The sequence below is a fragment of the Pan troglodytes genome, chromosome 4, assembly GCF_028858775.2.
Source record: "Pan troglodytes isolate AG18354 chromosome 4, NHGRI_mPanTro3-v2.0_pri, whole genome shotgun sequence".
In the NCBI taxonomy this organism is placed as follows: domain Eukaryota; kingdom Metazoa; phylum Chordata; class Mammalia; order Primates; family Hominidae; genus Pan; species Pan troglodytes.
In genome coordinates, this window is record NC_072402.2 from 50,461,552 (window position 1) to 50,480,947 (window position 19,396).

A 19,396-nucleotide genomic window follows, 5' to 3' on the forward strand; every position below is an offset into this window, starting at 1 on the left:
GGGTCCAATACATTGACAGGGTCTGCAAAGACTCTGCACACATTACTATCTTACCATGTGAATACTGGTGGCCTTCTTTACTTTAAATTTTTTCTTTGCTTTTGTGTACTTTTCTCCCTTTCTTCAGGAGTATGGAATCTGCATCAAGACACACTCAATTTGCTATCACTTATTCTCGTATAAACTTACTAATATCTGGCAGTAAATGCCTCTGGAGACAGCTGTTCTATATAGTCCTTCAGCATGAATCTCCCTGAAATTCAGTAATACTCTTAGATCTTACGCTAAGATAAAGATTTAGCTTATAATACTAAAACAGCCAAGCTGTCCCAGTTATTTCTTCTGTCTTCTCATTCACTGAGGCCCTTGGAGGCTCCTGAAGTATGCAATTTAGCTTGTTTTCTTTGAATGTTTCCAGACACTAATGTTTCCTACATTCTGAAGTTACTCATGACTGTTAGTAAATTCAACAACCCTAGTTTCACAATAAAATATTTAATGGTGATTAGTGAAGATCCTCTAATGCAATTGGATTGATTCATTTTGTGAAATTTCTTTAAAATAAATTTTTTGTGAATCACATTATTTAAGAAAGTAGCTGTAATCCCAGCACTTTGGGAGGCCAAGGCGGGCAGATCACGAGGTCAGGAGATCAAGACCATCCTGGCTAACACAGTGAAACTCCGTCTCTATTAAAAATACAAAAAAATTAGCCAGGCGTGGTGGTGGGCGCCTGTAGTCCCAGCTACTCGGGAGGCTGAGGCAAGAGAATGGTGTGAACCTGGAAGGCGGAGCTTGCAGTGAGCTAAGATGTGCCACTGTACTCCAGCCTGGAAGACAGAGCGAGACTCTGTCTCAAAAAAAAAAAAAAAAAAAAAAAGACAGTAGCAGTTGCACTTTTCCCTCATACAAAATCTTATAAGGAACCCCAAAATGTTAACCTGACCAAAGCAATTAAGGGGTTAAATATTTCACTATTTGCAGAATCCCTGAAACACAGATTGAGCACTACTGATATAAAACACGGTGTTCATAAACACTATCAATCAAATTACTGAAATTGATGTTTTATTACAATTATTTTCAATAATAAATCTTCCCTTGTTCCATAGTATTTCAGAGGTTTCATTTCAGGCTGCTTTATTTTTCTTCGTACACACAGCGAGATTACAGAGAGATCTGCCCAGACTTTGGTGTCAAACAGACAAGCTGAGGGAAACTACCCATGATCACTTTTCTGCCCATCTGCTCCTATCTAGGCAAAGGTTGCTGACATACAAAGCACTCAGTCCTGTTTACCTATCCTTAACAGGCCTTTACTACCTGATTTTTAGCTCAATATTTTTCAGAGAGGGCATTTTTCAATACCCTTTATTGCCTACCTGTTTTTCTGGGAGAGGAAACCCATTTAAAAAACTGTAATTGCCATTGCTACCACACATAATCAACAGGGTTCTTTTTGTGTCAGATCTGCAAATGCTTTGTGGTACCCACGTGTGATGGTTAATACTGAGTGTCAACTTGATTGGATTGTAGGATGCAAAGTATTGTTCCTGCGTGTGTCTGTGAGGGTGTTACCAAAGGAGATTAACATTTGAGTCAGTGGACCAGGAAAGACAGACAGACTCACCCTTAATTTGGGTGGCACCATCTAATCAGCTGCCAGCTAGGCTAGAACAAAGCAGGCAGAAGAACGTGGAAGGAGCAGGCTTGCTGAGTCATCCAGCCTTCATTTTTCTTGTGTGCTGGATACTTCCTACCCTCGAATATCAGACTCCAAGTTCTTCAGCTTTTGGACTCTTGGACCTTATACCAGTGGTTTGCCATGGGCTCTCAAGCCTTCAGCGACAGACTGAAGGCTGCATTGTTGGCTTCCCTACTTTTGAGGTTTTGGGATCCAGACTGGTTAGTTCTGCCCCTCTAGAGAACCCTAATACAACATGACAAATTCCCCTTCTGCCTAGTAGCTTCCTGGAATTTGCTGGGAACACAGGAAATGAAAGAAATTCAGCAGTTTCTGCCTCACAGAGTAGTATCTGAGAATCTGAGAGGCGAAAAGGGATGTCTTTCCATTTTGCCGTTGGTAGAAGTTCTATGAAGGAATTGACTACAGGGGAAGAATAATGCCTCTTAGCTTGTATCTATCAGGTTGTTTATATCTTGAGGCAAGGGTGGGGTATGCAGGTGCTAAAGTAGAGAAATTCCTCTCAACCTAAGACCATATGCTTCTTAATTAAGGTACTTCCTCCTGCTTTCTGTGTTTTTGAAGTTTTTAAGTTTTGGTTTTGTGGTAAATTTTGATTTTATTCTACATCTTCATGGGAACTTAATGAAAAATGAGAAAATGGTACACTGGAGGCTGCTAGCTGCCATTTCTGAACCAGTAGACTCCTTCACATAATTTTTTAAAAATTCATAATTTTACACAAATTTTAATGAGCAACTGTATGGCATGTTTACTTCTTCATTTATTTATTTATACCCTGCCTTATCTACAAACAAATTTTGAAAGTAAGATATTACAGAAAGCTGCAAACCTTGAGCTCAAACTTGTAACTATAGGCTGGGTCATGTTTCAAAAAACAGAGTAGAATAAAGTGGCAAAGTGAAACACTGATAAAATTTTAACTTCAGTATAAGAAAAGACAAAATTAATGACAACCCACAGACTGGAAGAAGAAATCTGCAAATATAAGCAAATGGTTAATAGCTACAATTAATTCTACAAAACCAATTTTTTAAAAGAAAATTATCCAGCAGAAAAATGAACAAGGAGTATGGAAGTGCAGTTCCTAGAGGAGGAAAGCCAAATGGCCAACAATTATATAAAAAGTGTTCAACCTCACCAGAAATCAGGAAAATGAAAAATAAAACAAGGTTCCCGTTCACACTCATCACACTGGGAAAAATTAAAAAGTCTTACAATACCAACTATAAAAATGATCTGGAGCAACAAGAAGAATCTCAAAAACTGCTACGGGGAGGTATAACTAGGCACAATCATTTTGGAAAGCAATTTGATAAGGTCTGATAAAATAAAATATGTCTGTCCATGGATGTGCAGTTCTACTTCTAGGTTTGTATATGAATAAGGAAACATATCATATGGGAACATTCATTTTAGCAACACTTTGCAATAATATAAAAAAACTGGAAACAACCCAAATGTGCATCAATTGATTTGATAAATATTTGTTCATTCATACAATGGAATACTATATAGCAATGAAAAGTAATAAAGCTGTATGTATCTAGAAAAAAATCAAAGTTATTTTAAGTAAAAAGGCTGCAGAAATATACACATTAAAGAATAACACAGCACGGTAAGATTTATAAAAAGTTTTAAAGCATGTAAAACAAAGTAATATTTTGTTTATTGATACATGCATGTGTAGCAAAAGCATAAGAACATGCATAGGAATGACAGACACCAAGTTTAGAATAGTAACCTCTAGGAAGAAACCAAAGGGGGCTTAAATTTTATCTGCATTTTTATTTTTAAAACAAAAAAGGAAAAATAGTAAAATGTTAATATTTTCTAATACTAAGTGGTGAGAACACACAGATGTTCAGTATATTATTCTCTATATTGTAAATTTGAAATATTTTATTTAAAAAATTAAATTTTTTTATTAGGAATCTGCAAACCACATATTTTCTATCCCATAAGTATTTGTGACTATGAAAAATATGAAACATTTATTTTGCTTTGAAGAGCACATAAAGTAGCATTCGATTTCCATTTAAGCCTTAGTTACTAAAAAGTATGATATATATTGGGGAATGGGGAAGGAGCAGCAACAACACCTGGGTCAAAATGATAACCTGGGCAAGTAGTTCTCATTTATTGTGCATCTGAAATATCTGAAAGGTTTTTTTTAAAAGAATAGACGCTCAGGCCTCATCTTAAACCTGCTTGAATCAAAATGTCTGCATTGAGGACCATATACACAGTAAGACTGAAAACCACTTGTCTATGAAAATGACACAAAAAGAAAAATGAGCAACCCTGATTGATTTAGAAAAAATATGTAGTTGGAATGGTGAAGGTACAGTTTTCCTAATGGCTATGTGGACAGTTCCATGTATTCTACCTATGCACTGTACAAGCAATAGAAAAATATAAAAAAATAAATTAAGAAGACACATTTAACAATACTACACAAGTTAATACCACAAGAAAAGAGGACAGTAGCTGCGTTTCATATGCAATGCATCAATCATACAATGTTCTTGGATGTTAGTAACTGAATTAGACTAGAAAAACATAGGTGCCTTTCAAGAAATAAAAACAGCACAAAAAGGCATAAAACATTAACTGTAACTGAAACACTCTCTTGATATGATTACAGTGCTGGATATTCTTTGCTCCACATTCCAGAGTCTACTCTTTACCTTCTTAACTTTGCTCTAACTCCCAGGAGGCTGACTTTTGGACTGCTACAACAAGGCTCTCTTGCCTTTTGGCTTCCAATATTGTCTGCCAGTGGAAAGCATCAGGTGGAGATCAAAGGACTGGAAAAGCGTGAGGCTGGGGTATATATTCCCTCTGGTGCTCCCCTGTCAGATCATAGAAGGGCCAGAGTTCTTGTCAGGCAGGCTTTTCTTTTTTTTTTTTTTTTTTTTTGAGACGGAGTCTAGCTCCATCACCAGGCTGGAGTGCAGTGGCGCCATCTCAGCTCACTGCAACCTCTGACTCCCTGGTTCAAGCAATTCTCCTGCCTCAGCCTCCTGAGTAGCTGGGATTACAGGCACACACCACCATGCCCAGCTAATTTTTGTATTTTTAGTAGAGACGGGGTTTCATTATGTCAGTCAGGATGGTCTCAATCTCCTGACCTCATTATCCACCCACCTTGGCCTCCCAAAGTGCTGGGATTACAGGCGTGAGCCACCACGCCCAGCCCCAGGCAGCCTTTTCTACATAGTTTCCATGTGGGTTTCAGTAATGGTCCTTCTTTTGCCTCTTCAAGCCTAGGGATGATAATGACTCTCATTATTACTAGTCTTGGGGTGCTTCACCATCCATTGTTGGTTTAACCTAGAGACACCTATTTAAATTAAACTCATCTCAGTTACCTCATTTGAGTATGTCGTCTATTTTCTACCAGAACACTGACTAACATTACTAAGTTATGCTTTATACCAGAGTATCAGAGTAATAAATTTCTTCTGTAGATCTAACCTTATAAGCTGACATATACTGCTATTAACCACTGTTCTAGGTATTATGTATGACTCAGGAAAGAAAGAAATACATACATATATATATATATGGCATAATTTATGCCTTTGAAAAAAATCTAGATAGAGAACAAGTTCATGGCCAAAATAAGTAAAATAATTGAGAACACAGAAAATAACTAGCAATTAAGTAGTATCAGATAAACTAAGGGCAAGAAACAAGAATTAGGGAGTCAGGGAAAGCTTTGTGAAGAGAGTAGTCTTCCAGTTGGGTCTTAAAGTATAGAGGGGATTTAAATAGCATCAGCCAAGTAGAATGAAGAGATATGGACATCTAAAACAAGGAAAATAAATAAGCCAAAACACTAAGTCGGGAAAGTGTAGGGTTGTTTGGCTAGCAGTAAGTATAATGTTTGACTTGAGCAGAGAAAGCTTTATTTCTGACTCTACAGCCTTACTAGTTCTAAGTCAGACACGTGTAGCTATACAAATATCTATTATACACTTCACGTATCATCAGAAAACAGTCTGAGAAATAACAAATTCCACCTTGAAACCAGAGATCTGAGCAAAATTTGGCCAGAAAGATAGAAGTTCTCCTTATGCAGTTAATTTCTAACTCTATTAAACAAACTTTGAGTAGACAGCCCCCAATTTACCTATAATACCATTGGCCCACACATCTATTCTCTTCATTCCTTGCTGCCCAAAATGTGTGTCCATACTTCAATTTTGGCCTGTAGGATACATTTTTTCAACAGGTTTCTGAATAGGCTAGGCAATTCTCATTCAGAACAAGCCTCACTGTTTATTTCAGCAATTTTACCAAGGATGTTTTAAAGCTGCTTTTAAACAGCTGTGGTTGTTTCTAAGGTTTTCCAGATATCAAATCATCAGTGAACTAATCAGGTAAAGAGATTATAAAACATAAGGACAATTCAGTTACTAACAGAATGTTCTCCAGTATTTCTGCTTGCTATGGAAAAATTTATCAAGATTAAAAAACCCAGGAGTTTCAATTTCCGCAGCCAGCTTTTTTATGAAACTCAGCCGTCATTTCTCAAAAATTTTCTAAAAATCTAAGAAAGCAAGAAAACACCTTGTTAATAGTGATGTCATCAAGATGGCTGACTAGAAGTACCTGGCATTCCCCACAAAAAGGGACTTTTTCGAGAAGAGACTAAAAAGAACAATACAAAAGATAAGCACAACAGAGCTGGTTTTCTGGAAAGATAAACAAAATTAACAGAACCTTAAGAAAAAGAAGATAGGAGACTCAAATAAAATTAGAAATGAAAAAGGGGATATTACAAATGATACTACAGAAATACAAAGGAAAATATTATGAAAACTATATGCCAATAAATTGGAAAACTGAAAACAAACTGACAAATTCCTAGATATATACGACCTACCAAGATTGAACTATGAAGAAATAGAAAACCTTTACATTAAGACAATAAATGAGGAGATTGACTCAGTAATAAAAAGTCTCACATCAAAGTAAAGGCCCAGGATTTGTTGGCTTCACTGCTGAATTCTATCAAACATTTCAAGACTAATACCAGTTCTTCTCAAAATCTTTCAGGATTTGTAAAATCCTAAAGACTCCACCAAAAAACTGTTAGAACTAATTACCAAATTCAGTAAAGTTGTAAGACACAAAATCAATATATAAATTCAGTAGCATTTCTATGTGCCAATAGAGAATTATCTGAAAAAGAAACCAAGAATGCAATCTCATTTGCAATAACTACAAAAAAGTAGATGCCTGGAAATAAATTTAACCAAGCATGTGAAAGATCTCTATTGTAAAAATTATAAAATATCGATAAAAGAAATTGAAGAGGATGCAAATATATAGAAAGATATTCTGTGTTCATGGATTAGATTGTTAAAGTGTCCACAGTACTCAAGGCAATCTACAGATTTAATGCAATCCCTATAAAAATACCAATGATGTTTTTCAAAGCAATGAAAAAAAATCCTAAAATTCATACAGAACCACGAAAGACCCCAAATAGCCAAAGTAATCTTGAGCAAAAAGAATAAAGCTGGAGATCATATTATCTGGCTTCAAAATATACTACATAACTATAGTAATCAAAATGGTATGGTACTGCTATAAAAATAGAAAAGCCAATGGAAGAGAATTGAGAACATAGAAATAAATCCACACACTTAAAACCAACTGATTTTTGATAAAGGTATAATAAGCACATGTTAGGAAAAGGACTGTCTCTTAAATAAATGATACTGGAAAAACTGAATATCCACATGTAGAAGAACGAACTAAACCCCCGTCTTCTACCATATGAAAAAAAATCACCTCAAAATAGAAACGGATTGGCGAGGCACAGTGGCTCATGCCTGTAATCCCAGCTCTTTGGGAGTCTGAGGTGGGCATATCACCCGAAGTTGGAAGTTCAAGACCAGCCTGACCAACATGGAGAAACCCTATCTTTACTAAAAATACAAAATTAGCCAGGTGTGGTGGCACATGCCTGTAATCCCAGCTATTTGGAAGGCTGAGGCAGGAGAATCATTTGAACCTGGGAGGTGGAAGCTGCAGTGAGCCGAGATTGCGCCACTGCACTCCAGCCTGGGGGACATAGCGAGACTCCGTCTCAAAAAAAAAAGAACTGGATTAAAGACTTAAATGTAAAACCTGAACCTATCAAACTACCAGAAGAAAACATGAGGGAAATGCTTTATGACCTTGGTCTGAGCAATGATTTTTTGGATAAGACCTCAAAAACACAGGCAACAGAAACAAAAATAGACAAGCAGGATTATATTTATATTTAACTAAAAAGTTTCTGCACACCAAAGGACACAATCGATAAACAGAACCTATAGAATGGGAAAAATATTCGCAAACTATGCATCTGAGTTAATATCCAGAAGATATAAGGAACTTAACTCAATAGTAAAATAATAATAATCTGATCAAAAATGGGCAAAAGACCTGAATAGATGTCAAAAGAAGACATATAAATGGCCAACGGGTATATGATAAAATGCTCAATGATCACTAACTGTTTGGTAAATATAAATGTAAATTAAAATCACAATGAGACATAATCTCACCCCAATTAGAATGGCTGTTATCAAAAAGAAAAAAAAATAACAAATGCTGGAATGTATATGAAGAACAAGGAATTCTTACATACTGTTGGTGGGAATGTAAATTTGTCCAGCCGTTATTGAAGACAGTATGGAGGTTCCTCAAAAAATTAATAGTGAACTTCAACATGATCCAGCTAACCCACTACTGGGTATATATCCAAAGGAAATGAAATCAGTATGCTGAAGAGACATCAGCACTCCCATGTTTATTACAGTACTATTCACAACACCCAAGATATGGAATCAATCTAAGTGTCCATCAAAGAATGAATGGATAAAGAAAATGTGGTATATATACACAATGGAACACTATTCAGCCAAAAAAAGGGATGAAGTCCTGTCATTTGTGGCAACATGGATGAGTCTGGAGGACATTATATTAAGTGAAATAAACCAAGCACAGAAAGACAAAATCTGCAAAATCTCACTCATGTGCAACCTAAAACAGTTATGTCAGGCCAGGTGTGGTGGCTCACGCCTGTAATCCCAGCAATTGGGGAGGCCAAGGCAGGTGGATCACGAGGTCAGGTGTTTGAGAACAGCCTGACCAACATGGTGAAACCCTGTCTCTACTAAAAATACAAACATTAGCTGGGTGTGGTGGTGCATGCCTATAATCCCAGCTACTCAGGAGGCTGAGGCAGGAGAATCACTTGAACCCGGGAGGCAGAGGTTGCAGTGAGCCGAGATCATGCCATTGCACTCAAGCCTGGGTGACAGAATGAGACTGCATCTCAAAAAAAAAAAAAAGTTGATGTCATAGAAGTAGGGAGGAGAACAGCAGTCACCGGAATCTGGGAAGTAGAAAAGGGGAGAGAGGGAAAGGGGAAAGGGGAAAGGGAAAGGAGGAGGGAGAGAGATTGGTCAATAGGTACGAACTTGCAGTTACGTACAAGGAATAAGTTTTGGTGATCTACTGCATAGCAAGATGACTATAGTTAACGACACTATATTGTATATATTTCAAAATACCAAGAAGAGAGAATTTTGAATGTTCTCACCATAAATGAAAAATCTTTGAGGTAATAAATACCTTGATTTAATCATCATACAACATATACATGTATCAGAACATCACACTGTACCCCCAAATATGTACAATATATGTCAAAAATGTGTCAATTATAAATAAAAGTACAGTGAAATTAAATGGCTATTTACAAAAATATGACAACAAAAATTGTATATACATTCAAGAAATATGTAAAATTATTCTCATTTAAATGTTATTGGGTGGTTTCTACTTTGGCTGGGAATTCAAGTAATTAAAATTTGTCTCTGTAAAAGAAAATAAAAACCTTAATTAAATGGTTAATATATACTGTATCAAGGATATTTGGTTTTGGTTAATATGATTCTATTTTTTGTACAGTTTGCTGTATACTAGGGACAAAAATCTAACAGGCAAGGATGGCAATTTGTCTGGATCTAAGAGTCATTACCAGGATAATTATTTAACATTTCCCAGTGGTTCCAAACCCAAATACTCTTTTATCCCAGGTCCCCTGAATTCTAAACAGTTGACAGTGGTAGAACTATGTTCAGCCTTTTTTAGCATTCCCACTGACCATGACAGTCAATATCTATTTGCTTTCACCTGGAATAATCAACAATGTACCTGGACAGTCATGCCTCAGGGGTTCACTGAAGCCCCCTCCTACTTCTCTCAAGTGCTCCATCAAGACTTGAGCACACCCTCCAGTATCGAGGGTCAACTCTCCTGCAATACACGGAGGACCTCTTTGTTCGTGCACTGAGGAGGCATCCTAAGAGTATTTCATCTACATAGTAACAGTTAACAGAGAAAGGACATAACGTCTCCATAGAAAAATTACATTTATCATCAGATACTATTTGCTATTTAAGACATGATCTAAGTGCTGCAAGTATCCAAGTCTCCTAATAAACTTAGGCTCATCCATGATTTTCCCAGGCCCAGAACTAAGAGACAACTTAATATGTTAGTAGAGTTAGTTGCATATTGCCATCTACAGGTTCCTTAATCTTTACTCTTAGCATCCCAACTTATTGAACTCACTAAAAATTCAGTTCCTAAACCCATTCCTTGCGGGGGTGGGGGGAGACATGAGGCAGCCTTTGTAGAATGAAAAAGGGTAGTACAACAACCCCCAGCCCCCTGCTTTAGAATTGCCCAATGATTCAAAACCTGTAATCCTTTTTGTACATTAAAGCAGGCACTGGGGAATACTCACACACATACCTGTGCCTGAATTTTATCTAAAAATCAGTCTGTCAGCATTTACGCTAACAGTCACTATGCATTTGAAGTGGTTTGTGATTTTGAAACACTTTGGAAGCAAAGAGGTTTCCTCACTTTTTCAGGCATACCAATAAAAAGTGGCCCACAAGTTTGATAAGCTCCTTGCTGGATACTGATGCCCAAAGACATTACTGTTATAAAAGAAGAGGCTCAAACAAAGAGAACTGAGGCTGAATATCAGGTAAGTACTCCAACTGATTTTCGTGCCAAAGATGTTACCCAACTCTGTGAGGTCTTTTACCTAAATCCAACAGCTGCAAACAGTAAGACATGCTCCCTGCTACTTAACTTTGCTTCCTTATACCCAGATGCTGTTAGTTATTGGTGGGGGGGTGGGGTGGAGAAGGCCTCTAAAAATTAAAACAAATTTTAGGAATGAGAAGGATGTTCTTATAATTTCCTTTCCAAGTTCTGGGAAGGCCAAGACAGCCACTTGGTACTCCAAAGGTCACTTAAGGGATATTTGTTATGCTTCTTACATTCCCTTATCCATAATGGTACTGACAAGATAGATCAAATGATCAAAAAGTTGTGGTGGGAAAATTGTTATAAAGTTATAAAAGCTATTTAAAATCAATATTTAAGCTGGCAAACTCATAATCCAAGAAAGTCTCTTTATGTTCCCCTGGAATGACCACCCCTCACTCCAACCATTAGGCCCATTTGAACATGTACAATGAGACTTCATCCACTCCCACCAAGCATGTACTTGCAATAGTCTGTATGTGCCTGTTATAGTCTATATGTTCTCTGGATGGGCTCAGGCCTTCCCATGTCAAAAGGCTGACAATGCCCTTACTGTAAAACAAAACTGCCAAAAGTAGTACTTCACACCTGGGGTATATACTGAATGCCATTTCAAGTAACTGAGCCACTCATTTTACTGGACAGTTAATTCATGCTCTACTTAAATTTTTACAAACAGTCTAGCATTATCATTGTCGTTATCCCCCTCAGTCCTCTGGTAAGGTCGATAAAATGAATGGGATACTTAACCTCAGAATTTCCAACTTTCCTGAAACCACTAGTCTTCTTTGGCCTAAAATTCTGTCTCTGGCTCTTATGACTCTTCAGAGCCACAGTGCTGGAAAACACAAGTTAACTTCTTATGAAATTACTGCTTGTTACTCTATATAGTTGACTATTACTCCAAATGTAGATTCCTAATAGACCTATGTTGAAATGACCCAATACTGTACATTCTTAATGCACTATGCCAAAAGTTATCACCAACAGGTAAAGGAAGACTTTCAAGACACAGATCCAAAAAGGCTTGTTGGAACCTGGTGACTGGGTGTTCTCGAAATGTCTTCAAAGAAAGACTGCTCTTGAATCCCACTGGAAAGGACCATACCAAGTGCTCCTGACTACAGGCATAGCAGCTAAACTCAAAGGTGTTGACCCCTGGATTCACATCTCCCTCATAAAAGACCACCTCCTGATGCCACCTGCTTCTCTTCTTAAGCCACAGACCTTAAAAAATCAGGTTAACCAGGATAAGAAGTTGATGACTTCACACTGTGGATGGCTTTTCCCAAGACATCAGAAAAAGATCCTCCATCATAATAAGACTCTTATCCCTCTTAATTTTTCCTTTCTTATGCCTTTTCCGCTAGGCAGGATAATACTGTCATAACCAGTTGCTTCTGTAGGTAACTTCACAGAGTGTTGGATCTGTCCTGCCAAACCCAAATCTTTACATAACTTAAAAGATCTTTTAATCTACTCAGTGGCTAACTTAAAAACACCCCGAACACAACTGCTTGTTTAAATTGTACTACTGGTCCCTCTTATAGAGTCAGATTTCTAGACCCACTTGTTCTCTCTCCCGGTTTTAATTTAATCCAGTCATGGGATACAAGAACCAAGTCCAAATGAGTGTATCATAAGACAGGATTGTACCAAAAGCCTGAATAGAGTTTATTTCAAACTGACTTACGTGCAAACATATTAGTTTTTTAACCTTGGCTAGAAACTGCTAAATCCACCATTCCAAGCAATATATCCACAAACAACAGAACTGGGAAGCAGTCCTTATGTGCACCCACAGGGTGTATCATTATTTGTGGATAATTCTGTGGCCAACCTTATACACAGGCAACCTCATGCCTTGACAGGTAGAGGATGAAGGGTCAATGTGGGCTAAAAATCTAAATGGTAAGTTGTCACTCCATAATCCAGAAGTGGAATACTGGCTCACTCCTCCTTACCTATGTCATAGACTAAAGAGAACACTGCCAAGAGGCATTAACCCTTTTGGATCGGCTTTGTTAGGTCCCTTTTCCTATGGCTTGGAGTAATACAAATGAAGTAATGATTAGAATTTATCCCACGCAATAGCCTCTATAGAAGATTCTACTGCAATGCTATAGCTGCACAAGACTTCTTTGAATTCTCTTGTTAAAGTTATACTAGATATTAACAGAATTGCTCTAGATTTGTACTGGTCAAAGAGCGAGGAGTCTTTGCAGTTGGTAACACTTATTGTTGCACATGGATAAATTCCGGTATTATAGAGACTCAGTTGCAAAAAAAATTAAACAGGCTACTTGGTTAAAATAAGTGGATTCTTTGTCTGTCTCGTTCTTTGATCTGTTCAATTCCAGTGGGTTTGGTTCATGGGAACTTTGATTAAGAAGCACATTCCAAACTCTTGGTATTATCTTTCTGATAGTCATAATGGTAGTCTCCCTAGTGTGTTGCATTCTCTTAAAAGTTTTAAACGACTGCATGCAGCAATCTGCTGAATGTCAATGATCTCTCTCCAGGTGATATGATAAAAACTCAAAGAAACCTATGATAATGAGGACACCTAACCTATTAATGACATGTTGAGACTGGAAACCCAGAATGATAGTAACTGAGAGTAGCATTAATGCCCTAAGTTTTGGTCACACTCTCACTTAGGTGAAAGCTTACTGAAAGGACAGAATTGTTAAATAATATTTACAACAGGACGTTGTTTTAGACGGAGCTCCTCCACTAGGCCCGAAGAGATCAAACCAAAAGGGAGTCACTCATGCTCAGTGCCACATAATCAGTCTGAAACTGTAAGGAACTAGTTCAAAGACCAAACTAGTTTTTTCTGAAAACAGGAGATTTGCTGCAACAGGAAAGGGCTTAGTAAACCTAAGCTGGCATAAGTAGCCCCTTCTGCTTTAACACTTAAAAGTAACCTTAAGTAATCTGATGTTAACCAACAGACTTTTAAAAATACTCTGTTTCCTTGTTTCCACCTTACAAAAACCAACTATTCTGCCATGCCTAGGGCATGGCATTCTATTTTATGGAATGAGATGCTACCCAATTTCAGAATTGCTAATAAAAGCCAATTTGATATTTAAACTAAATTTGTCAAAATTTTTTCTTTTGACATCAGTGTGGTCAGGAAAGTCTGTTGCACACACAACTTGTTAATAACTTTTTTTTTGGAAATAGCAATTTTATATTTTGAGGCTATATTGCCTTGGCTGTATTACACTCAAAACATACAATATGGAGCCACATTTTATTATTCAAAATTGTTACAAAGATTTAAATTTAAATTTATGTGACATTCAAACTTCTCTATGAAATACACTCCCAATCTAACACTGTTCCAGTATGATGTGATCTACTTAATGTACTCTATTTAATATGTAAGTAAAATATCTGATTTCTAAGAAATCAATGTGATGAAAAGAGATAATTGATAGGTTACAACAGAGATTACATGCAAATGTGCACATACGCACAGAACTTCAGCCTACAAGTAAGCACTGTCCCCTTTATAGTAGACTTCTGGGAAGGTTGCAAATTTATTCTAACAATGTCTGTCATTATTTTAAACTATTTTTAAACTGCCCTTTTAAAACTGCCTTCGTAGCCATCAGGACAATCCTTTAAATATCCTTAATAGTGGTAAAATCTTGAAGGTAGAACTGAATTTTACAACCATTGTAAATTTTAATGGTAAAAATAGAAATCATTCTGCCAAATTTAGCAAAGAAAATAGGTACTCAAGCTGAATTAGTTTTTTGATTAAAAAATAGAAACAAAAACAAGTGTTTATGAACGTTATCATGAAATGTTTTTATTTTGCTTGTAAATTGACTAGAAATTTCAAAAAATACAAAATAATTATGAATGGCAGCAGCACTACTGGAATAAGTTTTTAGCCTCCTGAGGTGACTACTTGGAATGACCACTCTCTAAAAATATAAACGAAAGCACTTTTAAGGAGGGAAAATGTTTCAAGACTCTGCAATCACATTTCAAAGTTACAAAGCTGCTTTCTTCCGTGGAGTTCAAACTACTTTCGAGATATTACTTCATTAATTCCCCAAATATCCCTATGAAAGAAAGGACACATCACCATTCTTTTTTCAGATGGCCAAATGGAGGTGGTATAAGGGAGAGAGAACTGTGTTTATTCCATGAAAGCAACAATTAAGTCTAAGCACACTGTCCCCTTGTACTATGTAGTTAGCAAAATTTAAGCGAAATTTGTAATCTTTATGCTCCTTAATGAAAAGACATTGTAAGAGTAAAAAGCATTATCATTCAGGTAGCTATGTCATAAAATATTACAGAAATATATTAAAATGATTAATTTATTGCATTCTTGCTTGGAAGAATTCCTGCTTCATGTATGAGGTGCTTATTAAAGAGGCTGGTGTCGGTCCTCAGACACACTCAAAAAAGTGCTAATTAAGTCTATTTTATCAAGAAAGAAATCTTGTTGATTTTTTCAATATTATTTTTTGAATTTTCGAAGAAAAAATCTTCACTTTGAAAAACCAAACACACGAAAAATGAAAGAAAGGAAGAAAAATGGGGTAATAAAATACCATTGACAAAACTAAGAGCAAACCCTAGAGAAACTGGTGAATTGTTGATGGTTCCAGAGAGATAAAGAACAACATAACACGCACACAATTACGAAATAATTTTTCATTACAATAATTAAAATGACTATTCTCCTAAATTTTTGATTCTTTATGAGAAAAAACTTACTCAAATATTCCGGGAAACCTAACAGCTCGCCTCCTCGATTCTACTTATTAAATAAATATTTAGAGTTTCTGCCATTGTCACCAAAGTATCTTTGGGCTGCCAGTGGCACTACATTTATACAAGAGACGAAAGTCTGACAGATAAAAGACAACAGAATTTTACTTCTTTCTACGACTCAAATGATACCACTCATTTGAAACTGAAGTGTTTATGATCTTTCAAGTATCACTTTTAGGGGTACTATAACAGGAGTCTGAAAGGAATTGACTCTATTTTTTAAGAAAGGTTTTAACAATTAATGAGTATATAAAAATACAATGAGCATCAGACCGTCCATCTTTGAGAGCTAAAGTTTGTTTGAGGCTAAGAGACCAACTGAACCAAGGACAACTCTAGTCAGACAAGTTCTAATCACAGATTCCACAAGGATTGACTGCTTAGTTTTGATATAATCACTTTGCCTCTTGGGTGCCTCAGCTGTCTGGTCTATAAAATGGGATAATAGTAACCCGACCGCATAATGCTCCTTTGAAGTTAACTAATGAATGCTCTCACAGGTACACTTACAACTGTTAGATGCTACGAAAATAATGAGCACTATCTCGAAAAAAAAACAAGGTGGAATATATGTGTTAGTGTTCATAACAGCACTAGTAATTTCCCACCAAAGGACCATCTCCCCACCTCCGCCCGATGGATTTCAGAGCTTATGACCTCTGCCCAGCAGAAAGTCGTACACTCCGGACCCAAGGCTGCAACAAAAGCGACTGCGACGCCGATACTGAAATGGGCTAGACAAAGGAAAGTGGAACCATGCAGAGGGAATCGGCCGTGGAAGGGGCTGTGTGGTCCCCACAAGCTCCGAAATTAAACAAGACGCAGTTCCCCACCTTAGACCTGGAGAGGGTTCAGTACTGGACCCCTGGCACCCACCCCACCTTCCCCGGCCTCCTCCGCCACACCTACAGCGCCTCGCCTCCAGGACTCAGCTTTTTCGACCCTGTGTAATTCCAACCTCCAGGTGGGCGCGCCCCGAGGCCGCTCCGAGAGCCTCAGGTGCGAAAGTTAAGCCGCCGCCGCGTCACCTGAGGCCCGCCGGGCGAGAGGCGGCCAGGCCAGCGGCAACCCTAGCCCAGCCCCTTGGCACGTCCCCGCCTGGGCCAACGTGGGGGCCCGGGCCACCGCGGCTGGGCAGGGCCCAGCTGAGGCCAGGTCCCTCCGAGAGGCGCCGCCGCCGCGCCCTGCCCGACTCCGACCCGCCGGCCTTTACCTGTATCCACGTCCCGGAGCCTCCGGCTTCGCGCCCCGTCCCGGCGCTCCCGGCCGCCAGCAGCCAGGCTCTGAGGACTCGCTGCGGCTTCAGCGGCGGCGATGCCGGTTCGGCGAGACGGGAAGCGACAGGAGCCAAACCCCGCGGAAAGCGCTCGAGCTGTGCCTGCAGCCCCGACCCCGCGGCCTCGGACGTGGCGCCCCGGCGCTCGCCCGCCGCAGCCAGCGGCCCTGCTCGCCCCACGTCTGCGGGTTCCCACCCGAGCCGCGCGTGGGCGGCGCCGGGCTTTGACCCCGCGCAGGCAGACAAGCCCCGCGGGCCAGACGGAACCGTGGGAAAGTTTTTCTCCCTTGCCATCCCCTTACCAGAGCCACAGAAATTATCCCTGTGGTCTCCCTTGTCCTCACTCGGCCTTTTCTGGAGTTAAGAGATCCAAGCCAACTACTGGGTCTGTTCCCTGCTAAAATCTTAGGCCGGCGTCCCATCCACCCATCCCCATGCCTAGGACTTTTAAGCTGGCAACGCTACCTGGGTTTAGTTTTCCCTTCGTATATCACTATCTTCGTTGCTTACCTTCTTGTGCCTAAAGTTCCACCGATGTGCAAGGAGATTAACCACTAAAGTGCACCTGACACTACTCTTGACAAATTGCAGTTGGGAGGTGAGTTGATGACTGGCGGTAAATCAAAAGGGCTTATTTAGGGAGTGAGGGGGCCGCGTGCAGTAAATGTTGACTTGCAGGTGCCTCATAGATGATCAAACGACTATAAATAAGATTCGGAATATAAAAAGCAAGTTTTATTAGTTGGCTTGAGGAGAGGGAAGGAAGCTAGGAGGGAACCTCAAAAAATATATACAGCTTTGTTTCTCTGCTAGATACAGAAATTTTTATTTGCCTGAAGTGGCTTACTTGGAAACTTGTCCTAAGATTAGGGCTGTATGCAGTGACTTCCCATCTGGAAATACAAGGAAATAAAGAACAAAATGAAAGACATCACGAGAAAACTACAGACCAATATACCTTATGCATAGTAACATAAAAATCCTCAACAAAATACTAGCAAGCCAAACCCAGCAACATTTTAAAAAATTATACAACATGACCAAGTAGGATTTATCTCAGGAATGCAAGTTTGGTGTGACATACAAAATTAATGTAACACACTACTTTAATAGACTAAATGTAAAAACCACATGATCATCTCAAAAGATGAAGGAAAAGCAATTGACAAAATCTAACACCCTTTCTTGATATAAACACTTCAACTAGGAATAAAAGGAAACTTCTTCAACCTAATAAAGAGCCTCTATGAAAAATCCATAATTAACATCATACTTAATCTTGAAAGAATGAACATTTTCACCTAAAATCAGGAATAAGACAAGGATGTCAATTGTTGCTACTTCTATTCAACATTATAGTGGAGGCACTAGCCAGGGCAGTTAGGCAAGGAAAGGTGGAATATCTGACAGCTAGTAGAACAAAGAGAAGAAAGATAATTACCAAAGAAAACGAGGACAACAGTTCTCAGAGCTAAAGGACAGAAGCACATGAGCTCTCAGTTTAATGGATAAAAATTTTCTATAACCAAGTTGTGAAATTTCAAACCACATGAGTCAGAGAGATCTTAACTTTCATGGAGGAAAACATAGGAGGTGATTTATGAAGATTTAGAAATCAGAATGGCATTGGATTCTCAACAGAAACATAAATAAAAGATAAATTCTGAGAAAAAAATGATTTCCAATTTTGAAATTGATGAAGTATGAGGTTTAAAAAAGACATTTTCAAATATACAAAGGTTTAAATAGTATTTTCATGCATTCTTTCTCAGGAAGCAATTGGAGGATGCATTCTATAACAAAGTGGTTAGACAGAGAATCTGATAGAAAAGAGAAGTGAAGGTGACACCCGCAACAACTGTAGTAGGCAGAATGGCTCCCCCAAAATGTCCACATTCTAATCTCTGGATCCTGTAAAGATGTTACAGTATATAGAAAAGGGACTTTACTGATGTCATAAAAGTGACTGACCCAAATAGGGAGACTATTTCGGATTACTTACGTAGGCCCAGCCTAATCACATGAACCTTTAAAAGCAGAAAACTTTCTCCAGCTAGAATCAGAAAGATGAGATGGCAAGAAATGTCAGAGAGCTTTGAAGCCTGAGAGAGACTTGACCTTCCTTTCCGGGAGGGAACCACCCTGGAAACACCCAAGAGGGAGAATGTGGGTAACTTCTAGAGGAAAAGATTGGCCTCCTGGCTGAATTTGCAGTGCTTCCTTTTTAAAGAAATAAACTTTTGGAGGTACAAGATTTATTACAAACAGGACTGAAAGAAGAAAGACAAGATGAAAGTCTTGATGCTTTCTAATTCAGTAATGTAATATAATCTCTTATTTCTGATGAAATCACAGGGATGAACTCAGAGAAATGATAAGGTTGACAAGTTTCGCAAATAAAAACACAGGATGCCCAGTTAAAATTGAATTTTGGATAAACAGTGAATTAATTCTTAGTATAAAACACACTAAAA

The 19,396-nt window shown here is 38.3% G+C and overlaps 1 protein-coding gene across 5 annotated transcripts in view; it reads right to left on the reverse strand.

Annotated features, from left to right (window-relative positions):
- RNF180 (ring finger protein 180) overlaps positions 1 to 17,231 on the reverse strand; it is a 213,742-nt gene extending 196,511 nt beyond the window's left edge. For 2 of the 5 annotated variants that reach the window (XM_063811210.1, XM_063811209.1), the window contains exon 1: positions 16,860 to 17,231. In XM_063811210.1, the coding sequence (XP_063667280.1) occupies positions 16,860 to 17,216 (357 nt within the window). In that variant the 5' untranslated portion in view covers positions 17,217 to 17,231. Of the gene's footprint in view, positions 1 to 16,555; positions 16,730 to 16,859 lie in introns of those variants that run through there. The other 3 variants (XM_527201.9, XM_054684342.2, XM_054684343.2) reach the window with 3 other exon arrangements.
- Positions 17,232 to 19,396: the final 2,165 nt, after the last annotated feature.